Genomic DNA, 20,977 nt, shown 5'->3' on the forward strand with positions numbered 1-20,977 from the left:
AGGGAGAGACTGAGAGGGGGAGAGAGAGAGGGGAGAGTGGTGGGAGTTGAGGGTGGTAGAGAGAGATTAGCCTGAAAGTTTTTCTTTTGAGGAAGATTGGCCCTGAGCTAACACTTGTTGCCAATCTTCCTCTTATTTTTTCCCCTCCCCAAAGGCCCAGTGCATAGTTGTATATCCTAATCATAAGTCCTTCTAGTTGCTCTGTGTGGGATGTTGCCACAGCACGGCTTGATGAGCAGTATAGTTCCACACCCAGGATGGAAACCCATGAACCCCAGCCACTGAAGTAGAGTGTGCAAACTTAACCACTACACCCCCGGGACGGCCCCAGATCAACCCTACGTTCTAAACACTTCATTTCCTAGTGAGATGTACAAAAGACCCCTCACAACTTCCCTAAAGAGAGGTTTTGACTTTCAGTGTGAGGCTAGAAGTCTAGAGAACCACAAGAAACAACCGATTATAGAGCCTTTGCTCAAGAGAAGTGTTTAAACTTTGTCGTGGGAGTAGACGAGCTACATCAAACAAACCGCGTCGTAGCTCTCTCCCGGTAAACCGTATTGTGTCCAATGGGGGTAACTTGACTCCCCTCCTCCTGCTTAATAAAGTGCCCAGGGAGGTTATTCCACTATTTACATAGACTTAAAGAAATAATGCCTCCTTCTTCCCAACTCATAATTCCCTTCTTCTGTATTATTGCTGGAATCACTATTGTGTCTTGAAGAAAATTTAAACATTTGATTTTTTTCCTTCCACTTAGGAAGAAACTCAGGAGTGATATGGATAAAAATGTTATCCCAGTAAACTTTGCTTTCATAAAATAATATGTTCTCTTGGGCAATAAATGTGTTTCAAGGTCTGATTCATTGCCAATCAACTGGTTTTAAAGTATCCTCATACGACAGATAAGAGACTCTAATCCTCCTTCGGGGGAATACGAGCCCAGCACGTGTCACAAAGCAGATACAAGCCAAGCATACTTTCCACATTAGCAGAGACGTCAGGTGACCAATGTCATCTCTGTCTTGCTTCTAGTAGTTCTATATACGAGACTCCATAGCAGTAGGATGCTCTGACTGATCAAAAGAAATACATTAATATTCATAAGGGGAAGGGGGAAGGAATAAAGAATAAAATACTTACTTGGTCCTAGACCAATTGAAAAAGCAGCAACATAAACAAGCAAGCTGGCTAAGGACAGCCATTTCAAAAAAGCTGGGACGTCCTCTGGGTCTGTGACTAGCTGGCGTTCAGTCTGGCTCAGTCCAGCGTTTGGTAAGGATGCGGAGGTCATCTCCCCTCTCTTGTCCATGTCATTTCTCGTGGGCATTGGTGAGCTTCTGCTGGGGGACATGATCTCCTTAAAGGGCTCTCTAACAATGTCATTGCTGGCTGACAGGTTTCCTGGTCCATAAAACACAGACTCCTCCATGGACTGGTTGACAGGGCTATGGCTTCTGCAGATACTGGTGACGTTCATGTGGATGTGGAGATTCACGATGCCCATGGTCACCAATGAAGCTGCCATCACAGAGGACCCGACACAGAGGAAGGTTTTGCTCCCCACGTGGTCTACAAGAAGAGTGGCCGGGATGGTACCGATGACCTTGACAACCCCGACCCCAGTGGAGGCGAGGCTAGCCGCCTCGTTGCTTTGGAAGCCAACGGACTTCAAAACAGTCGATGCATAGAATAATATATTTGGCTGGCCAGTGATTTGTACAAAAAACACCAGTGTTAGGCCTATCATTATTCGGGTCCTCATGTTGTCCTTGGAACGAAACAGATCCCAAAAACTGTACTGATATTCATCTTTCAGGGAAGACTTGATCACCGTGAGTTCCTCCGTCGTATCTGAGATGGCTCTCAACCTCCTGAGAACGTGGCTAGCAGCTTCCTCGTGTCCTCTCATCACCAGAAACCGGGGACTCGGAGGAAGAAAGTACATGGCGATCGCCTGTAGAAATCCCAAGGGAATGACGAGGCCGAACATGTACTTCCAGCCCTGGGAAATGCTGGCGAAGGCGTAATTGGAAACGTAGGCAAACAGAATGCCAATGACAACCATCAGCTCGTTCAGTGACACAAGAAGGCCTCTTCTGTGCTGCGGGGCAATCTCCGCGATGTACACACAAGTGGCGATGGAAGAGAGGGAGATGGACACCCCTATAGCAATGCGGCCCACTAGAAGAACGGGATACGACAGACTGAGGATCAGGACCAGGCTTCCGAGCCCGAGGAGGCAGGACGACAGGATGATGGCAGCCCTTCTGCCGAACCTGTCAATCAGGACCCCTCCAGTGAGCGAGGCCAGCAAGGCTCCGATGAGCAGGGAGCTCACCACCATTTCCTGCTCGTGGCAGGTCAGCGCTAACAAGGTCCGTATCTGGAGAAGAGCCCCGGAGATGAGCCCAAGTTCATAGCCCATGAGGAGGCCACTGACGGCAGCAGTGACAGCCGACAGGAGGGTGAACAGGCCACAACCTGCGAGCAGAGAGGAGAGACGGGGTCAGTTCTGAGCTGTGACTTTAAACACCTTGTGTCTGAATGGAGACCAGACCTCGTACAAGTGAGTTTTTCATAGCACGGAGTCTAAAAACACACATGGTTATAGTAAGATACTATACTAACCCAACATGATTAGATATGGAAGGAAAAGTCCTTTTCATTTTTGGGAGGAGAGGGGCGGAGAAATCTAGAAAGTCATTTCCTTCTATTTCTGATGTTAATGTTGTTTTTAGTTTTGAGCAGACAGCCATGAAGATGGGCAGATGACAGATGCTGAAGACAGAACAAGCAGCAGTACTGTTTGGGTGCTGCCTGGCACTGGATCCCAGTGGTGTAGTGGTTAAGTTTGGGTACTCTACTTTGGCAGCCCAAGTTCACATGTTCAGATCCCGGGTGTGGACATACACACCACTCATCAAGCCATGCTGTGGCAGCATCCCATGTGCAAAATAGAGGAAGATTGCCACAGATGTTAGCTCAGGGCCAATCTTCCTCACCAAAACAAAAAGAAAGAAAGAAAGAAAAGGAAAAAGAAAGAAATCCCAATAATCCTGATAGCAGCTCCTCTGGTCCCACTGCAGTGCCCTGTGGGCAAAGCCCAGAGGGCAGGGGCCTCCAGAAGTGCTGCAGGCTCCCACCACGTAACCTGGGGAGATAATTTTTGGTGACAGCTACACAAGTGTATGTTATATGTTTGTAATTTATCAAAACAAAAACAAAACAGAACAGGAGGTAGCCGAGGGAAGAGCCGTTTCCAAGGCCTGCCTGAGGACAGGAGCGCTCCAGCAGGGGACGCCAACGCACCCCGTGTCGGGCAGCATGAGCCTGGAGAGGTGAGTGAGACAGGGCATCCAGTGCGTGTGGGTGGGGACAGAGGGGACGCTTCCCGCAGGGCCTGGCAGGTCACAACGACAATTTGCTCTGGTATTCCAAGTCGTGAGTCGTGTCACGTGAGCGGGAGAGGGTCCTGCCACCATGAGATTTGCCGCCATGTGGAGCCCCGCCTGGTGGTCGGGAGGAGTTGGCTGCCTTAGTCTCGACAAGCAACGATGCTACCTTAGATGCAGGCGTGACGAGTGCAACTGAAGACAAGCAGAGGGATTCACAAGTTAATTCGGAGGTAAAACGGCTACGCCAGCTCATGAATTGGAGTCGGAGGGTAAGGAGGTAGGAACCCACGGTGATTCCATGGTCTGAGCCATTGGTTGGGTGATTTTACAGCATTCAATGCCCTGATCCAGGCCTCTGTGCCACACAGCACACCATACTGACCCTAGGGAGACTGGAGGAGGACCGACCATGGTGGAGGTAAAGGAGGAATGGAAATCAGAGGTTCCACTGAAGACTTACGAAATGTCTTATTTGTTTTGCCTGTAAGACATTCAGATAACAACGTCCAGGAGGGGCCTGGTGTGCAGATTTGGAGCCTAAGAGGCAGGTCAGGGCTGGAGATGTGTATTTGGGCTTCAGTAGCATATGCTCGGTCTTGAAGGCCACGGGCGTGGATGAGGTCACTGAGGGAGAGAGAGTGGAGAATGAGCAGCGGGACCAGGATGGGCCTGGGAACCCCAGCAGTAAGAAGAGCAGCAGAGCTGAGATGTGTGTGAAATGGACTAGAAGCATGCGCTTGGGCACGCGATTATCCCAGGCGGAGCTAAGGCTGTTTAACTGGTCGGGGGTCTGCTTTAAAATGCTATTCAGCTCTAGTGAAATGAGCAGGTCAAACAAAGCTGATCTAAATCCCTTCCCACCATAAATATCCAAGGTATTTAAACCTCTGGGATCCTGGTGGCATATGAAAAGCAGGAAAGTCCAAAAAATAAATAAAAGGAGGATTGAGTATTTAGATGGAGGAGCCAATAAAAATGCAATAATCAGCAACAAAACCAAACTAATTGATGAACACTGCAAACACAAACCATTACATTGAAATTAAGTGGGCAATTTATCCAGCTGATCAGAAAACAAATATTTAGCCCCGTTCCACACAGGCATCTTCCTGGGTACCGAGGGCTATATATACAGCAATGAAACAAAACAGGTGTGGTCTTTGCCCCTCAGGAAACTTAACATTTTGGTGATATCTCTATGTTTTGTTATTTATTATGCACTGTCTTAATTTTTACGGCAAAATGACTCTAAAGCGTTCTCTTACAGTTTCTCTCATGTCCTCATGTCCTCAGTTTCCACATATTCTTTTTCCCAGGTCATCTTAAAATCAGTAACAACAAATTCCTCCACCACAAGGAGAGTTAGGTCAAATTCTCACATTTGGATAAGAATATTGTATTGCTTGTCTGCACTTGTCATTGTTCACTTTTTCTATGTCTGACGTGTTGATTGTGCGTTTTGACAATTGGTCTCGATATTCAGGCTGGAGAACTAAGTGACTTTGGAGAAAGAAACACTTGGGAGGCAGATTGAGTGAGACCCCCAGAAAGGGGTTTCGAGTGACAGAGGGCAGCGTAGGACACTGAGTGGAGGATGTGGGGCATAGATGCCAGAACTGCTTGTGCAGCAGGAGGTTGTCCTCGCCACCTCGGCCTTCTCCCTCACCTTCCGTGTTTTCCTTTTCGTTAGATGGGAAACAGAGCTTCCTCACAAAAGGAAAGACCCCGTGAGATACAAGAGGCCCTTCCTTTGCAGCTCCATCATCCTACTTCAGAGAGAGTCTGAGGTGGTGAGTTGAGGAAGAGCGGGGAGACGGGCGAGGGAAGCCATGAAGCCAGCTCCTCGCCGTCTAGGGCAGTCCCTCGTGACGGAAGAATGATCTGGCTCCTTCTTCTGCTTTCTGGACTTAGTTTCATGTGCCTAGTCCTTTTAGCCTGGATTCATAGGACACTGACAAATTGGGATGTGTGCAAAGGGTCTGCAGACCATGCCAGTTTGTCAATGTCCCTCTCGAGACTCAGCATCTAGCACTGAGTATAATTCTTCAGAGACGTAATAAATTTTTTTTCCATAAGAATTGGTAAAATTTTTTTTGTAAATTGCAATTAAAAAAATTTATATATCATATTATATCTATCTACCTACCTACCTACCTATCTATCTAGGGAATTTGCTTTTAAAAGCTTAAAAAGTTCACTAGAATATTCCATGACCCTATTCCCACGTGGGGGCGTAGCGATGTGGGTTACATGCTATAGAATTAAGCCAAGGTCCTCACTGTTTGTCTGAATTTTACTTGAAGGGCATATCGTCCCCATTATATGCCTTGAGGATACTGCCCAAAACTCACTTCCCTGCTCATCTCACAGCTGCGACTATGACGGCTGAAGGCCCACGTGATCCTCAAGCTGCCCACCCGGGATGCTGAATTCTAATCTGGTATGGAAGGCTAGTCCCTAAGGCTCCCAAGGTCGCAGCCCTGTGACCCTGGGACTTCCACCACAGGAAATGTTCCTGGCGCTATTTTACGGTATAAAACAACAGAGAGAGAGATAAACAGCGGGCTTTTCCTGTGTCTACTTTCTGGTTGATGATGATAGAAGCAAGATGTCATCCTACAGATACTAGGAAGTACAACTTTGCCAAGAAATCTGGCAGGGAACAGGAGGAAAGAGAGAAGACACGGCAGGAAGGTGGGGTTTGTGGATGGGAGAGCCCGGGGCAGCTGGGTGGACTGAGGAAAAGCAGCCCGTGCGGAAGCAGAGGGCAGGTGAGGAATCGCAATTAGTTTCTTTTCTAAAAACACGCAGCCCTGAGGTCCAACAGTCTGCACTTAACATTCGTGATGAAGGTCAGCATCTCCAGCCATTTCACTCAGGCCCTTGCTTCATAGGGGCCCTTCCTTTACATCCGTTTTCCCCCAAAGCATCAAAGGGAACTCTCAGCCTTTCGTGGACAACACACAGTGGTGGCGTTCTGGAGACTTACAGCTGGTATCCACAGGCTGCCGGGTTGCTGCCTCTGTGTCTGGCTGCTTTGCTACCAGACCAGCAGTGTTCCTTTTGATGCAAAGATGCTTCTTTAATAAGGCAATAAAATAAAACTGTTCCTATGGATCACAACCAAGGGGCCTTATGCAAATGAGCACTGAGACCCTCAGGGAGGGCACAAAGGACAGGCAGCCCCATAGCGCGAGAGTCTGCACGGCCACCACAACAATGGCTGCATTGTCCGCGCTCGCGGAGACTCAGATGACACCACAGCTGGAACAGGCCCCCACACGAGACACTCGCTTCTCACAATATTTGCCTTTCTGCCTGCCTTCTCCTTTCTTCTCCGTATGCCTGTTACAGCGTGTTTACCTAAGGGACACGCAGGAAACCCTCCCCGGCTGACCAAACTCTACCAGTCTGAAAAGTGGGCACACACAGGTCTTCTTTCTTGGCCGGCAGCCAGGTGATTGTGTAGCTTGACCGACTGGGAATGCCTCTCAAATTTAAAAGGCCCTGACTTTATGCTTTGCACGAGAAAAACTTGCAAATGGCCTTGCCCTTGTGGTCTCCCCTTTCTCTGCCCCTTCTCCTCGGACACCTTAAATCCCCATCCATCCTTCAGGAGTCATCTCAAGTGCTGCCTCCCCTGTGAAGCCCACCCTGCTCTGCCTCGTGCTGCCCCCATGCCCCCCATCAGCCAGCTGTGCCCCCACTGTGCGCACAGTGTGTCCTTTCAGAGCGTCTGACACATCGTAAGGGCCTCATTTATGCACTTGTTTGTCTTCCCCTCTTAGACTAGAAGCTCCTCCAAAGTGAGAACCTGCTTTCCTTATGCTGTCTCTGTACTCTCACCTCTCATCTCGAGCACCAGGGAAATGCTCAGTGAATGTTTGTTTTGAGTGAATGAATGAATGAATGAATGATGACAGCACTCTTGAACACTGATCCTTGGTCGTCCCCTCCCACAGCTCCGTCAGCAGACTGAGGTTGACCCCCAGTATACCGTAATGGTTAGCATACGGAACTTCGTATTCACAGAATGCTTAGCACACTCAGCATTTCTTCAAAGCTCTCAGCACCATTATAAGCCTGTTAATACAGCACCGTTGCGGAGGCCACATGGTGTTTCACGGCTCTAGACGCCAGCTGTGTGTGTGGCCTTGGCCTCTAGTCCTCAACCCTGCAGTTAGCAGTCCCCTTTCAGCTGACCCACTGCAGTCAGATCCCACTGTGGTCTCCAGGCACCATTCTGGACCCCTCGCTGTTTCTGGAAAATGCTGCACGCTTTCCCAGGCTTGTGCTGTTCTTCATGCTGTTCCCCTCACGGCGGGTCCTCCTTCCTCCACAGCCGAGGCAGACCCTACTCATCTTCAAAGATCAGCTCTAATGTCCCCTCCTCTCCAAAGCCTTCCCAGACTCCCTCTCTTTGGTTTGCATTGATCTCTTTCCTCTCTCTTGCCTTTGGTCCCTGGCCTTATAGCATCCTCGATTGCGTTTAGTTACGCCTGCCTCCTGCCCTATACGGGGAGCATTGGGAGCAGGGCTGTCCGTGTCGGGGGGCCCACCCGTGCCTGGCAGAGAGCTCAGGAGGTTACTGGATGCCCCAGAAGGCAGAGCGCTGGCTTCAGCAGAAAGCTCCTCACAACCTCGCAGAGGGCACGTCCCATGGGGAACTGAGGTGTGGTGTCTCCAACGGCAGCCAGAGGTCCCAGATGCTGCCTCCAGGCCCTGGACCACACATGGTGCCTCCACGGTGGGAAATACGGCGCACCATCCTTCGTCTAACCGCTAGCCCCCTCCCGACCCCAGTCCTCCCTTTGACATACAGAGGAGCCAGAAGCAGGAACCTTGGCCTCCCTCTATACCTGCTAGCACTTGACCTTTCTGGGACAAAAAGATAGGAATTTTGCTGTCTTTCTTTTTATCTTCCCAAACGCAGGTTTGACTCAGCAGTACTTTCACAGACACGCTTTGAAGGCTGAAGCTATTCTGCCTGCCACGGGGGTGTGAAGCAGGGACACTGTTGATGTCCCACGTCAGTGCCACCTGCCCCCAGTTCTGTTGGCAGCTCTTCTTTCTGCTGGTGGCATGCATGCCCTTCAGTCTTTTCTTTCTTCTCTTCCCTCCTTCAAGGTGCAACTTTCACCGGGATAAATCCAGGTGTCTGTTTCTTCTACATTTTTCTGCCGCTCGTTGAGTTCTTCTTCTACTCAGAGAAGATTTCTTCTAGTATTTTGGGTTTTCCCTCTCATTTGTTTCGGAGTAATTATTTACATATCAGTTATTTATATTGATTTCCTCTCTCATGCCCATCTTCTTGTCCTTTTTATGTGCATCCTAGAATACCTTCTCATATTCATCCTGTGCATCACAGATGTCAGATAAGCTTCTGCTCTTGTGTTCCAGCCTCCTCATCCTCCTTCCAAGTCGTACGTGATCTCTTTGCATCTTTGTTCTCAGGTAGCTCCATCTTCACCTCCGTTTTCTCTTGCCATTGGATGTTGTCCTACAGCTCTTTTTTAGCAGACTCCACTTAAAAAAATTATAGACAGAAATTGGACGCTTTCCAAAATTTATATATGTTTCCTGTAAAAAGAAATCTTAAAATGCATGCTTTGCCCTTGTATTTAAAACATAATTGCCGGGGCCAGCCTGGTGGCATAGTGGTAAAGTTTGTGTGCTCCACTTCGGCAGCCCGGGGTTCATGGGTTTGGATCCTGGGTGCGGACCTACACACCGCTCACCAAACCATGCTGTGGCGGCATCCCACATACAAAATAGAGGAAGACTGACACAGATGTTAGGTCAGGGCCAATGTTCCTCACCAAAAAAACAGTAAAATAAAAAAATAAAATAAAACATACTTGCCAATAACCAGATTTGCTGCATTCTCTTAACCCAGCCCCCAAATCAGTTACAATATTTTTGAATGGAAGAAACCAAAAACCTAAAAAATAAAGGCTTAAAACTTCGTGGCATTTATTGTTTACTTAGCAAGAGGTTGAGCTGAGAGTCTCTGAGGATTCGCATTCTCTCCATGCTTCTGCTTCTGCCTCCTCAGAGGGCTGGCTTTCGGCCCTGACCTGTCATCCTGTGTGCAAAGTGGCTGCCACAGCTCCAGGCAGAAGATTCTTTCACAGTCAGATTCAAAGGCAAGAGACTATATTCAGAGAAGGCTAAGGGCAAAGCCTCTCCTTTTCTCAGGAGCGAACTTTCCAGAAGCACCTAGGAAGATGATGGGGTTCAGGATATGCTACCCCAAAATATGACACCTTGGCATATCGAATAATTTAAGCTGAAGGAGTTCGAGAAAATGGCAGAAGCAGGAGGTCCCTCTGACCTTGCCCTGCCCTTCTGCCCTGAAGCAGGTCATGAGACCCTCATGTGGGAGGCGTCCGCTCTGTACCCTGAGGAAAAGAACCACCTTATCTCCGAATAGGAAGGGACAGGGACGCCAAGAGGAATCTGAACAAACAAGCCTTGCTAAGTGTGTCCTGGCTTACCACACTCGCCTCGTCCTCCTTGACCTGTCATCTTCTACTTGCCTCTTCACTCTCCATCAAATCCAGCAAAAAAATACTCAGCTTTAACCCTTTCTTTGGGTCTTCATTTCCTGTTGAAGCATCTCATGTCATCTAAAACTTAAATAAATTTGGGTGCTTTTCTGCTGTTAATCTATTTTGCTGGTTGAATTTTCTGACCCAGCCAGGGGCCCCAATTGAGCTGAGGACATTTCTCCTCCCCTCCAAAGATGCACCCCGATGTCTCGCTGACCAGAACCAGGGTTCCATGGTCAAATCTGGCTGCAAGAGAGACTGAGAGGAGGGTGTCTGAATCTTTTAGATCTCCTGATACGAAAGGCAGAAAATCAGAAGGGAGGTGGACCAGCTATCGGGTTTTTAGTGTCTCACGCACCTTGTTCCAGTTACCCGGTTGCAGCTGGAAACTCCTCTTGGTTAGACCTGGGGGAGCAACTGATGTGTAGCTGCGAGCCAACTTCCTGATGGCTGGGAGTGACTTTTCTGGTGAGGCTCCATTGGACTGAGAAAAGGATTCTTTTTGGTCCCCTGACTATGAAGAAGGGATATTATTCCTGCATTAGTTAAAGCAGTCTGTAGTTCTTTGCTTGTTAAAAACAGTACATACAGGGGCTGGCCCTGTGGCTGAGTGGTTAAAGTTCTGTGTGCTCTACTTTAGTGATCCTGGCTCATGGGTTCGAATCCTGGGCGCAGATCTACACTGCTCATCAGCCGTGCTGTGGCAGTGACCCACATACAAAATAGGGGAAGATTGGCATAGACATTAGCTCAGGGAAAATCTTCCTCAGCAAAAAAAAAAAAAAAAAAAAAGCAAAAAAAACAACAAAACCCAACAAAACAGTACATACAAAACTACAACTTCTAGAATGCACCATTCTAGTGGCTCCTCTAGGATTTTCCCCTTCTTAACACTGATTTCACATTCAAGAATACAAGCCACTGTCTTTTCTAACTCGCCCAGAGTTGCTGAAATCCTGGAAACTAGCCTCTAAAAGATGGAGAAAGAGACGTGCTGATGACGGGATGGGATGGGAAGAAGCAGGCTGTGGAGCAGACCTTCCAACAATCTGCAAGAGCAGCTCCAGGGCTCTGTGGAGATGTCTTTCTTCCCCGGGTTGGTGACAGTTCTCTCAATTAGGAATGCACAGTGAGAATCTGTGGGAAGTTAAACTTTTACAGCCCTATTTTGTACATTAGGCCCATGTTGCATTTTACTTAGGGTTAAGTCCTAACTCACTGAATATATCTGGCTTTAATGCTATTGTAATTTTGCATCTTTTTCTATGTTTTCACGGGGTTTTCAATAGATAGTTAAGAAGGAAGGAATCTTGAGAACAAGCCAGCAGCCGTCTTCCCTGGACAGCCCCAATGTCTCCGGGATGGGGATTCTCGACCTGTGTGAGCTGTGGACATTTGAAAATTCACAAAGTTTTTAGAATCCCATCAATGATTATTGAATGTTGGAAAAAATAATAACGTGCATATCTGTACGTCAAGATTTCAAACATATGCAGATGTGATGAAAAAAATTCTTTAAAATTTCAAAGCGCTAGTGAATGCACAGTAGCTTTCTGTCATTCTCTGTCTTCTAATCAATAAACATAAAACTGCAAAGACTTCTATGTGAAGATTTGAACTTGTTTTCTATTTAAAAAGGAGTTCATGTACTCAAAAATGGTCAAGACTCACCCTTAGTGCTTTTAAAATTCTTTAATTAGGGAAGTAAAATGGTAAGAAAATAAATAATATTGTAAAGCCTGTGGATGTAAATCTCTTGGGAAGAATAATTTTATTTACTAAAAATAAATACCTGGATGGTTACCTGGGTGTTAAGGGAGAAGCCCATGGGGGATGTTGACGACATACGGGTGGACTGTGGGAGAGATGGGGGGAGAGGGAGAAAAGACCAAGAAGGGAGAATGCTGATGTGTGTGCATACATGTGCGTGTGTGTGAGAGAGAGAAAGAGAGACCAAGAAAGAATGAGTAGAAGACGTGGAAGCAACTCCAGTGCCCATCAATGAATGAGAAGATGTAGTAAATCTGTACAATGGATTACCACCAGGCATAAAAAAAGACAAAATCGTGCCATTTGCAACGTCATGGATGGACTTTGAGGGTATTATGTTAAGCGAAATAAGTCAGACAGAGAAAGACAAACACCATATGATTTCACTCATCTGTGGAAGATAAACAGACACATAGATAAGGAGAACAGATTAGAGGGTACCAGAGGGGAATGGGCAAAAGGGGTAAAGGGGCGCCTGTGTGTGGTGACAGATGGAAACTAGACTACTGGTGGTGAACACGAAGCAGTCTACACAGAAATTGAGGTACAATAATGTAAATCTGAAATTTACACAATGTTATAAGCTAATGTGACTTCAATAAATAATTTAAAAAAGAAAGAAAGAAAGAATGGCTAAGAGAGCCCAGAAATAGGAGAAATGGAAGAAAAGGTGAAGACTGGTTTCCAAGTTTGGAGAATGGGGACGGGGAGTGAACACAAGGGAACACCAGAACAAGAGGCCAGTGGCTTTTTCCAGGAAAGTTGATTTACAAGAAATTCCCTACGGTAGACTTGACAGGAGAATTTTAAACGAGCCCACCTAATACTTAAGTGTACCAAAGCCCTCTTCAAATCAACAGTAAAAATCTGCAAAGAGCTGGTGTGAATGGGGTTTGAGTATAGGAAGGAAAAGGGCTGTAATGTACACATAGATTGGAGCAGGGATAAGAGAAAAGCCCAGTTGCAGGAAGGACAAGAATCCAGTGGAAACAAGAAGTTGGTGCAAAAAGTGATGAGAAGAACTACAAGACTCTCAGGCATGCTGTGTGTTTGAAGACGGGCAGAGGGTGGGCAGCCAGGAGGAGTGTGGGTTTAAACTTATGGGGGTTGGAGCTATTTTTATTTAAATATTAAAAGAATGGTGACCCCGTGAAGCTGGAGGATTTAAAGACGTGCTCGTGGGGTTTTCCAAGACTCCCAATTCTATCACCACTACCATCACTTTCGGAAGCTTTCTCAATTTCTTTAAACTGACACGGTCTCTTCCTAAGAATTCCTCCTCTCATGGTACCACGCACCCAAAGGTTTCACGACATGGTCCCTGTTTATAGCTTCAGATCCCTTTGTCATCGTCTTTCCCCCACTTTGAACTCATACAAGAATATTTTGCAGTTCCCGGAATGTGCCATTCTCTGTTCAAACTCTTATACAAGCTATGTTCTCTCTAGAATGCTCTCGGTAAACACAGTGGCCTCAGTTATACTATCTTGACTCAGCTTAGTCATACCGTTTTCCAGGATCCTTCAACTGACTGAGCTGCCCCCGTGCACCACCTTAGTACTGTGCCTCTGGCCGCCTCCTCCTTTGTAGGTTTTCTGATGCCTGTCTCTTTCCACTAGCTGGTAATGGGCATTTGCACAACATGGATATCTCGTTCCCCATTGGACACAGGGACTAACATCAGGCCTGATTCTAAGTAGATACTCAAAATGTACTAAATGGTTGGCTTGCAGTTATTTATATTCTCATCTTTCTGATGAGTTGGTAAAATCTATAGATGTGGAAAATATCTTAGAAATCTTTTTTTACCCTGATGTATCCAGCACTGCGCCTCTCACACGGCAGGTGCTCAATAAGTAGTGCCGAATAAAAACAGTCTTCAGTTCAGTTCAATAAACACGTCTTCACTCACTCACTCATTTAACAATTAAGCATGGAGTATGTGTCAGCACTGTTTAGGGCACAGATAGAAGACAGGTGCATCTGGGTGGACAGTGCCATCAGCAGGGTGGCCATTGTAAGCACTGTGTTGAGACATTTCCTACGTTACGTCTCCACTGGATGGCACAAGACGGTGGAAACCGTGCCACACGCATGTGAACCCATGACAGAAATAGGGAGAAAAGGTATTGTCCCTTCCTCTTATGAATTGCACAGTACCTTCCAAGCACTCCCATTGGCTCAAAGCTCTGATAGGTACAGGAACGTCTATTTTATCCAGGAACCTATAATCTTATAGAAAAAGACATAGTACATGGAAATCTAAGGAACTAGCTGAAATAGAATGCAAGAAAGTTCTGAAATGAGTGTAACAGGTACCCAATCACAGATCAGATCACAGAACAGAGCAGGAAGTGGAGACGTCAGCGCTGGATGGTATCATTGGTCAAGTGGGTGAAACCCTGGACTGGATTTACGTACTGAGGTTCAGATTCCGTGCTGCCACCTATTAGCCATGCTCCCTGGACCAAGTCACTTCACTTCTCTCCGGGAGGTACCTGGGCTTCACGGTGAAGGACAGTCAGGAATCAGAGTGCTGCTAGTTACCATCTAGACTTTGACATGCCCCTTAACCTGTCCCTGTGTCCTCATTGCTAAGATAAAGACAAAATTGTTATCTACTTCATAAAGTTGTTACGAGAATAAATTTGATAGAGGAGTGTCTGGTACGTGACAAGAAGCACTTGGTAAATGTTAGCTGGTGTTCTCTGAGCCTCAGTTTCTTTATCCGTTGTAAAGATAAGAAAGAATGATGGTCATAGAAGCGCTTGGCTCACAAAAATCCCTCAACGAGGATTGGTTTAGTCTAAATCAATGGGGTAGAATGTTCATAACACGGAAGTAAAACTTGGAAACAGTGTCATTGATGTTGAAGGAAGTAAAACGATACCTTGTTTCTAGCAATACAACTATGCCTTTTCATAAACTCTTGAATTCCCTTGTTTTTGTTAATACCTACATAATTGGGCTTCCATCTGGAAAAGCTCTCCCTGTGACTTTGCCTTGGGACCTCTACAGTTTTGTCTCCTGGTGGAAATGAAACATTTCCTTAGCTTAGGGATGCTCTCTCACCCTACAGACTGATTCTAATTACAGCTCTTCTTCCCTGTTCTTAAAAAGTCTCGCACATCTGAGGTTGAGATGCTATTGCAGGCAGCTGGCTAAATTAGCATTGCCTGTGGCTCCCGACTCCAGCCTCCATACAGTGTGGAAACAGGTGCACACGGGAGCAAAACATTTGGGATTCAATAATATGGAATTAGCTAACAGCCCCAGAGCCTGACAGACCAGGCCAACCTGAGTCTTGAGTATTTCTGAGAAAAAATTACTTCCAAGGGAAGCACAATTTAATAGTTTAAAGGTAAATTACACTTGTATTACTTAAGGAAAAAAAATACCCCATAAGTCAAAAGACTACATTTTTCTCCCTGTTACTTTGGCAGAACAGTATAAAGTGGGTCATTGTTCAAAAAGAATGAAAGCTGCTAAAATTAGAATAATGTGATAAATTATTTTAGTCTTATTATTACTTCTGCCTAAATTAGTCTACCACTGGGGCATAGCCATTTAGCAAATGCATAAATGAGTGTGCCGTGACATAGGGAGGAAAATGATACCCATGAGCCAAAACAAAACAAAATCGAACAGAAAAAACCCATCTAAACTTATGATTTACTATAAAGGTAATATATTTGACTCAAAGTTTCAGCTGGGAAGTATTTGGGGGGATTTCAGGTGCTGTGTCTTTAACTGAGGCTGGGTACTTTTGGAGGGAAGATGGGATGAGAAATCATCCTTATTTGGTATTTGGTCAAATAGCCCCTTGGGAAGACGTCCATCCGAGCTGTCCCCCTTTCTCGCTACCACCACTTGGTGTCCTTTGACATGGTTTTCCATGCCTTATTTTGCTCAGTAGCTCATCCTTTCGGGAAGGCTGTTCATGAGAAAAAACTGAACTAGGAAAGCCCTGTTGCGTCCAACTTAAGAATCTTATAAAACCAGTTCTCGCTTGTACAAGCTGAGTAAACAGCCGCTTCACTCTCAGAGCCCAAGCGGAGGGCTGCTCCGGGCTCTGGGAACTTTCTAAGCCCGCAGGCTAAGTAGAACTTCGGGCCGTCCTCCTGAGAAAACGCCACCTACCAAACCCGATTCGAGAACTAAGTACTCATGCAGGAGAAACAGAATCCCACACACCTGCAGCCACTGAAATTGCATTGTAGCATCGGCCGGCTCACCTCCGATACACACGTGTCCGTGGGAGCTTCCTCAGCGACTCCAGGGTGGCCTCGCCGTCTTGGAGTGCTGTTCTCACCAGCGTCCTGAGACCTAGACCACCACAGAGCACCCCGTGAGAATTCACACGGGGTGCACCTGAGGGCTCGCCTCCGGTCCTGCGAGCTGCCACCAGGCGTGCTCCTGGGATCTCAGCTGGCCATCTTACCAGGGAGGAGGGCGACGTTTAAAATATGTAACCACTGTGACGGGGGCAGTGACTTATCAGAGTTGACACCGGCTGCAGAACCAGTTCGGGCGCGCTGGTGGCTGCCGGCTCATTTCAGTCCCTCCGGGTCCACTGCTCCTCGGCCTGGCTTGTCCCAGTCTGCTGCAGCAAGTGACAACTTCTATGCCCCGCTAGGTGAGAACAAGGCCTTAAAGGGGAACAACGGCTCTGCTGAGGGCCGGCGTGTCGTTCAGAGCCTCTCCTTTCCCAGATCCGGCAGAAGCCATTGCCCAGGCTGGCAGTCACCAGAAGCCTCAAGTGCAGACTTCAGATGCCATTTCCCAGGGAGGTAAAATGTGCGTCACAGAGATAAGCCGATGCAAGTAAGAGCGCAGGCACTTATCTTTACATCTGGTCTTATTTCTACACAGAGGAGTCTACAGTCCCGCATAAATTCACATGTCTGTAACCCCTGTCATTTCCTTGGAAGCATCAAGCCACGCACAACCAGTTTTGGTTGTTATCAGTCATCAATTTGTTAAATACACATGTTTTTAAAAGCACGAAATTTTTGTCACTTTGTAGTATATGAAAAGCCTGGAAAAATGGGCAAGGCCAAGGTCTGGGGCTTCCCACAGTGATTGGTCTGTGTTGGAATCACTCGTCTCACAAGAAAAGCTCTGTTATCAGCTCAAGCTGGTCGGCCTGACTTTCTCTGTCCCAGGGGTAAGTTTGTTCCCAAAGTTTCCTCAGTCTCTCTTACAAGTAGATTTCTCCTCGGGGGGATAGACCCCAACAACAAAAAAAAAAAACCCCGCGGCCTGCCTCATCAGAGTAAGGGCGGACCTGCGGGCTTGCTCCGTGAGACGCCGGGATCCAGGGGCCTGCTCAGGGCTACGGGGCCAGGAGGGAGCAGGGGGCGGCCAGGCCACAGTTCCCTTACACTCCAACTCCCCTCTTTCTACTAGGGCGGGCCGTGGGGACCTGGACTGACCACCCGCTCGGCGTCCACTTGGACCAAGTTCACAGCTTCAAACACATTTGAGAACCACTGCCGCAGGGATTTGTCTGGTTCGCAGAAGTGGCGTGTCTTTAGCCTCAGACCGTGGTATCTCAGATTTAGAAGGGTCCTAGGGACGAAGTGCGGCCCTTTCCGCTGGGTCACTGAGTGCAGTCCTAGTGACCTGGGGGTCCCAGAGCATTCAGCAGCTGCATCTGCAGTGCTGAGAACCTGCCCTCATGCAGTGAATATTGTCCTTGGTTTCTGACCTTTAGGGCGGGCGGATCCGAGGAAAACCCAGTGCTGGTGGGGTGAGGTGGGCTTACGGAAACCCTCCCCCAGCCAGTCATTGGAATCATGAAGGGAGAAGCTGGGGAGCCCCAGCTCCTGACGTGAAGAGGAGGCGTGGGCCCCTCGGCCCGGGGCCACCAGGGTCGCTTGCACCAGCCACTGCGCCAAGTGGAGCCGTGGAGCCGACCACACGTCCTCTGGCCTCCTGTTCTCCTCGTGTGAGATGCTCCAGCATCTGTGTTTCTCACTTCACCTGTATCTGTCATCAGCTCTAGGTACTAGGATTTCAAACTGAGCTCAACTCTGACCTGTAACGTCAAGTATAACATGTCCATGAACACTGAAAAATTTACTAAAAATGCACTCACTTTGAGTCATGGCTTCCTGAAAATGAATTTACGCTCGTTAGCCTCTAGACATTGGAACAAAGCATTCTGCCCAGTGTAAGAGGGGTTTTTGGAGGAAGACCTGTCGCGACTTTTCATTGTGCATAATAACATCGGGGGTGCAACACAGCACCCCCCATTAAATCTCACGGGATTGAATTCCCTTACCCTGGGTTGTAGAACTCTTTCTTTTTTATGCTTTAATTCCCACCTAGGAATGTAGAAAATTCTTATATGGAAATATATAGAAAAACTTGCTACCTTCAAGTGCAGGAATACTATGGTAATTATTGAGCATATTTTAAATACCCTGAATTTCCTGGATGAAACTATAGAAGTTTAAAATGTAAAGAAGTTGAAAGGAGTATTTGACGAATATTATTTCATTAAACCTCAACATCTTCATAAAACAGAATCCTGATAGCAGAGGTTGAGTAACTTGTTAAAACTATAAAGTGATCTGCACTATGCATTCATTATATACATAGAGATACATATAACTACCTTTAGGTACCATGAGATGCTTAAGACAATTTAGGAAAATTTACAAAAGTTATACTAAAAAGTTTGTATTTGGGGCCAGCCCAGTGGTGTAGAGGTTAAGTGTGTGCACTCCATTTCGGCGGCTTGGGGTTTGCAGGTTCAGATTCTGGATATGGACCTAGCACCACTCGTCCAGCCACGCTGAGGTGGCATCCCACGTTAAGTAGAGGAAGACTGGCACAGATGTTAGCTCAGGGCCAGTCTTCCTCACACACACACACACACAAAAGGTTTGTGTTCATCTAAAGATCTACCCTATATAGCACAAATCAAAACTGTATTCATTTAAGATTTTATGGAAACATTTTGGCATCCTCTTCAATATAATAAAGATATGGTATTTATTTGGTATTTGTCTCATCTAAAAGATACGGTATTTATTCATTTATCATTTCTTTACAGAAACAGTTGCACTTTAAATTGAATTATGTGCACACAGTCAACCTTCACGAACTTAAGTACATGTGGCCTCCTTCGGGATAACTGTGAACTCATGTCATTTAACCTACAAAGAGTACACTGTGCTTTCAAGGCCATATTGAAATTAAATAGCAAATTTTTAATTGTTACCATGGAGACCCTTCCAGGACACTGTCTTTCCTGCTTCTTTGTGACATTGTCACTGCCTCTATTTAGTGAACACTTTTGTTGACATCACCACCTCAGCTGACCCCACAGTTCAATCTTGCAGGAATTCAGAGGAAGAACTTTGCCTCCTTTCCCTTGCCCCCCAAATACAAATTTCCCTCCCCTCCTCTTGGACTTAAAGGCCAGAGAGCTCTCTTAGAGAAGGGGCAGCTGTGCGAAAGAGGGGCCGAGGCCATGCTGCAGGATGACCCACATGCTCAGTCTTGACCAGAAGTGGGAAAGCAAGAGAAGGCTGAGCAGGGATGAGTGACCACTCCTCACTTCCCGAGGGGGTGCCCCCATGCCTCCGAGAGAGGGGTCGTGGATTCAGGCCCAAGATCAGATGAACCCACGAGGCCAACACGAGTCTATACTGGATCCATCCCAACGGGAGAGGGAAATGCCTTCTGTAGTGCTGGAGTGTATATGTATATGGAACATGCGAACTTAACCACTGCACCAACTGGCCGGCCCCTACATTCCAGTATATGGCCTGGGGTCGTGTTATATGACTCGGGGAGTGGAGTGGAGGAAAGCAGCAAGAAGGAGAGGATTATTTATGTTCGATTTCATTTCATGCTCTGGTTCATTTCTATGCTATTGAGAACAGACTAGATGAATAGGAAGAGGCAGCTGACAGTGTGTAGGGTGTTCATGGGAACTGTCAATGTGGAGGTGAAGAACAGCGTTTGGTTTGGAGAAGAAATGAATTAAAAGTGTTCCAAATTTCACCTCCAGAGGCAAAGTATTGAACAAACCTCCGTTTGAAAGGCCGGTTTTAAAGAAGGCAGGAACGATGAAGCTGAGGTTTTAGCCTTCGAATAATGCTCAAATTCATTCCAAACAGATACTGGGAACTTCAAAAGAAGGTTGTGGTCATTGATTATATAAGTATTAATTTCATGAAACCTACCTAAAATGCTGATTTAAAAAATGGTGGCTATAATGTCCACTTTTTACAGATTGTCCATTTGTGACAATAAAAGAAAAAGTCTGCATGTGGGGGTGTGGGGGTATGTGTTTACACATGTGACTATCTTGCCAGTCAATCTTCCCAAAACGAAAAAGATTTACACATTATATTGTCAACACGATCAGTGCCACCCAGCTTACCAGCAGTGGGACTTCAATCTTCACATTATAGCTCCTTGTCACTCCTCCCACCAGATCCTGTCCCCTTTTCTCCACGCACCTAGCAGGTTCATGTGTACACACACACACAAACTCACACACACACCCGAGTGAGACCCGAGAGAGAACCGCTCACTCCCCTGGCCGGTCACCAGAGCCCGGCTAACTCGTTTTACCTCTCGCCCGGGGAGGATGCCGGCCACTGGCTCTGTCGCTGCCATCCGTCTCCGCCGCTCTCCCCTTCAGGTTCAGCAGACTGGGGCCCTCCGTGTTTTCAACAGGTACCATGGTCACGCAGAAGTTACAGCCGTTCCCTGGGCACCGAGCCACCCCGGCCGCCTCCACGGGCAGGAGTGGTCACTTTCCCCATGGTCGCATGCTAAAGAAGGGTGAAAAAAAACTTCGGGCAAAGGCAGCGTGATTTGTGACCAACTTTGTTTCTATTTCCGAAGGCTTTGCCCTTTTCGGTGACACAGGCTGTTGCTATTCCAAGCAGCCTATCACAGCCGGTGGGAGGGCCGTGCCTCCGAGGACTGTTGTTGCCTCAGATGCGGAGCTGGAAGCGTGCTCGGGGTTATGGGCTTGGGACCGGCAGCTCTGACACAGGGTTGGGCCACTAGCTGGGGGCAGCTCTTGAATTCTTGCACCTTTGAAAAGAGGCAGAGAAGGAAAACACGCCGACTCAAACGCACACTGACAGGGAGGGCCCAGAGTCCCCACGGACGGCAATCTTGCAGCCAGAGGAACAGTTTACGCAAAGACGTACCAGAAGGAAAACTGTGTCAAGTGCTCAGCAAGGCTCTTATTCCAAGAGTCATGGCACTTACCACCTCAAACAG

The 20,977-nt window shown here is 47.2% G+C and overlaps 1 protein-coding gene across 5 annotated transcripts in view; it reads right to left on the reverse strand.

The window, feature by feature from the left end:
* The window catches only part of SLC2A12 (solute carrier family 2 member 12), a 57,972-nt gene extending 37,377 nt beyond the window's left edge, over positions 1–20,595 (reverse strand). The window contains exons 1-3 of one of the 5 annotated variants that reach the window (XM_070496137.1): positions 20,315–20,589; positions 15,955–16,045; positions 1,144–2,484 (exon numbers count right to left, since the gene is read on the reverse strand). In XM_070496137.1, the coding sequence (XP_070352238.1) occupies positions 1,144–2,428 (1,285 nt within the window). In that variant the 5' untranslated portion in view covers positions 2,429–2,484; positions 15,955–16,045; positions 20,315–20,589. Of the gene's footprint in view, positions 1–1,143; positions 2,485–15,913; positions 16,046–20,314 lie in introns of those variants that run through there. The other 4 variants (XM_070496138.1, XM_014850565.3, XM_014850566.3 and 1 more) reach the window with 4 other exon arrangements.
* Positions 20,596–20,977: the final 382 nt, after the last annotated feature.

The sequence above is a fragment of the Equus asinus genome, chromosome 24, assembly GCF_041296235.1.
Source record: "Equus asinus isolate D_3611 breed Donkey chromosome 24, EquAss-T2T_v2, whole genome shotgun sequence".
NCBI lineage: Eukaryota > Metazoa > Chordata > Mammalia > Perissodactyla > Equidae > Equus > Equus asinus.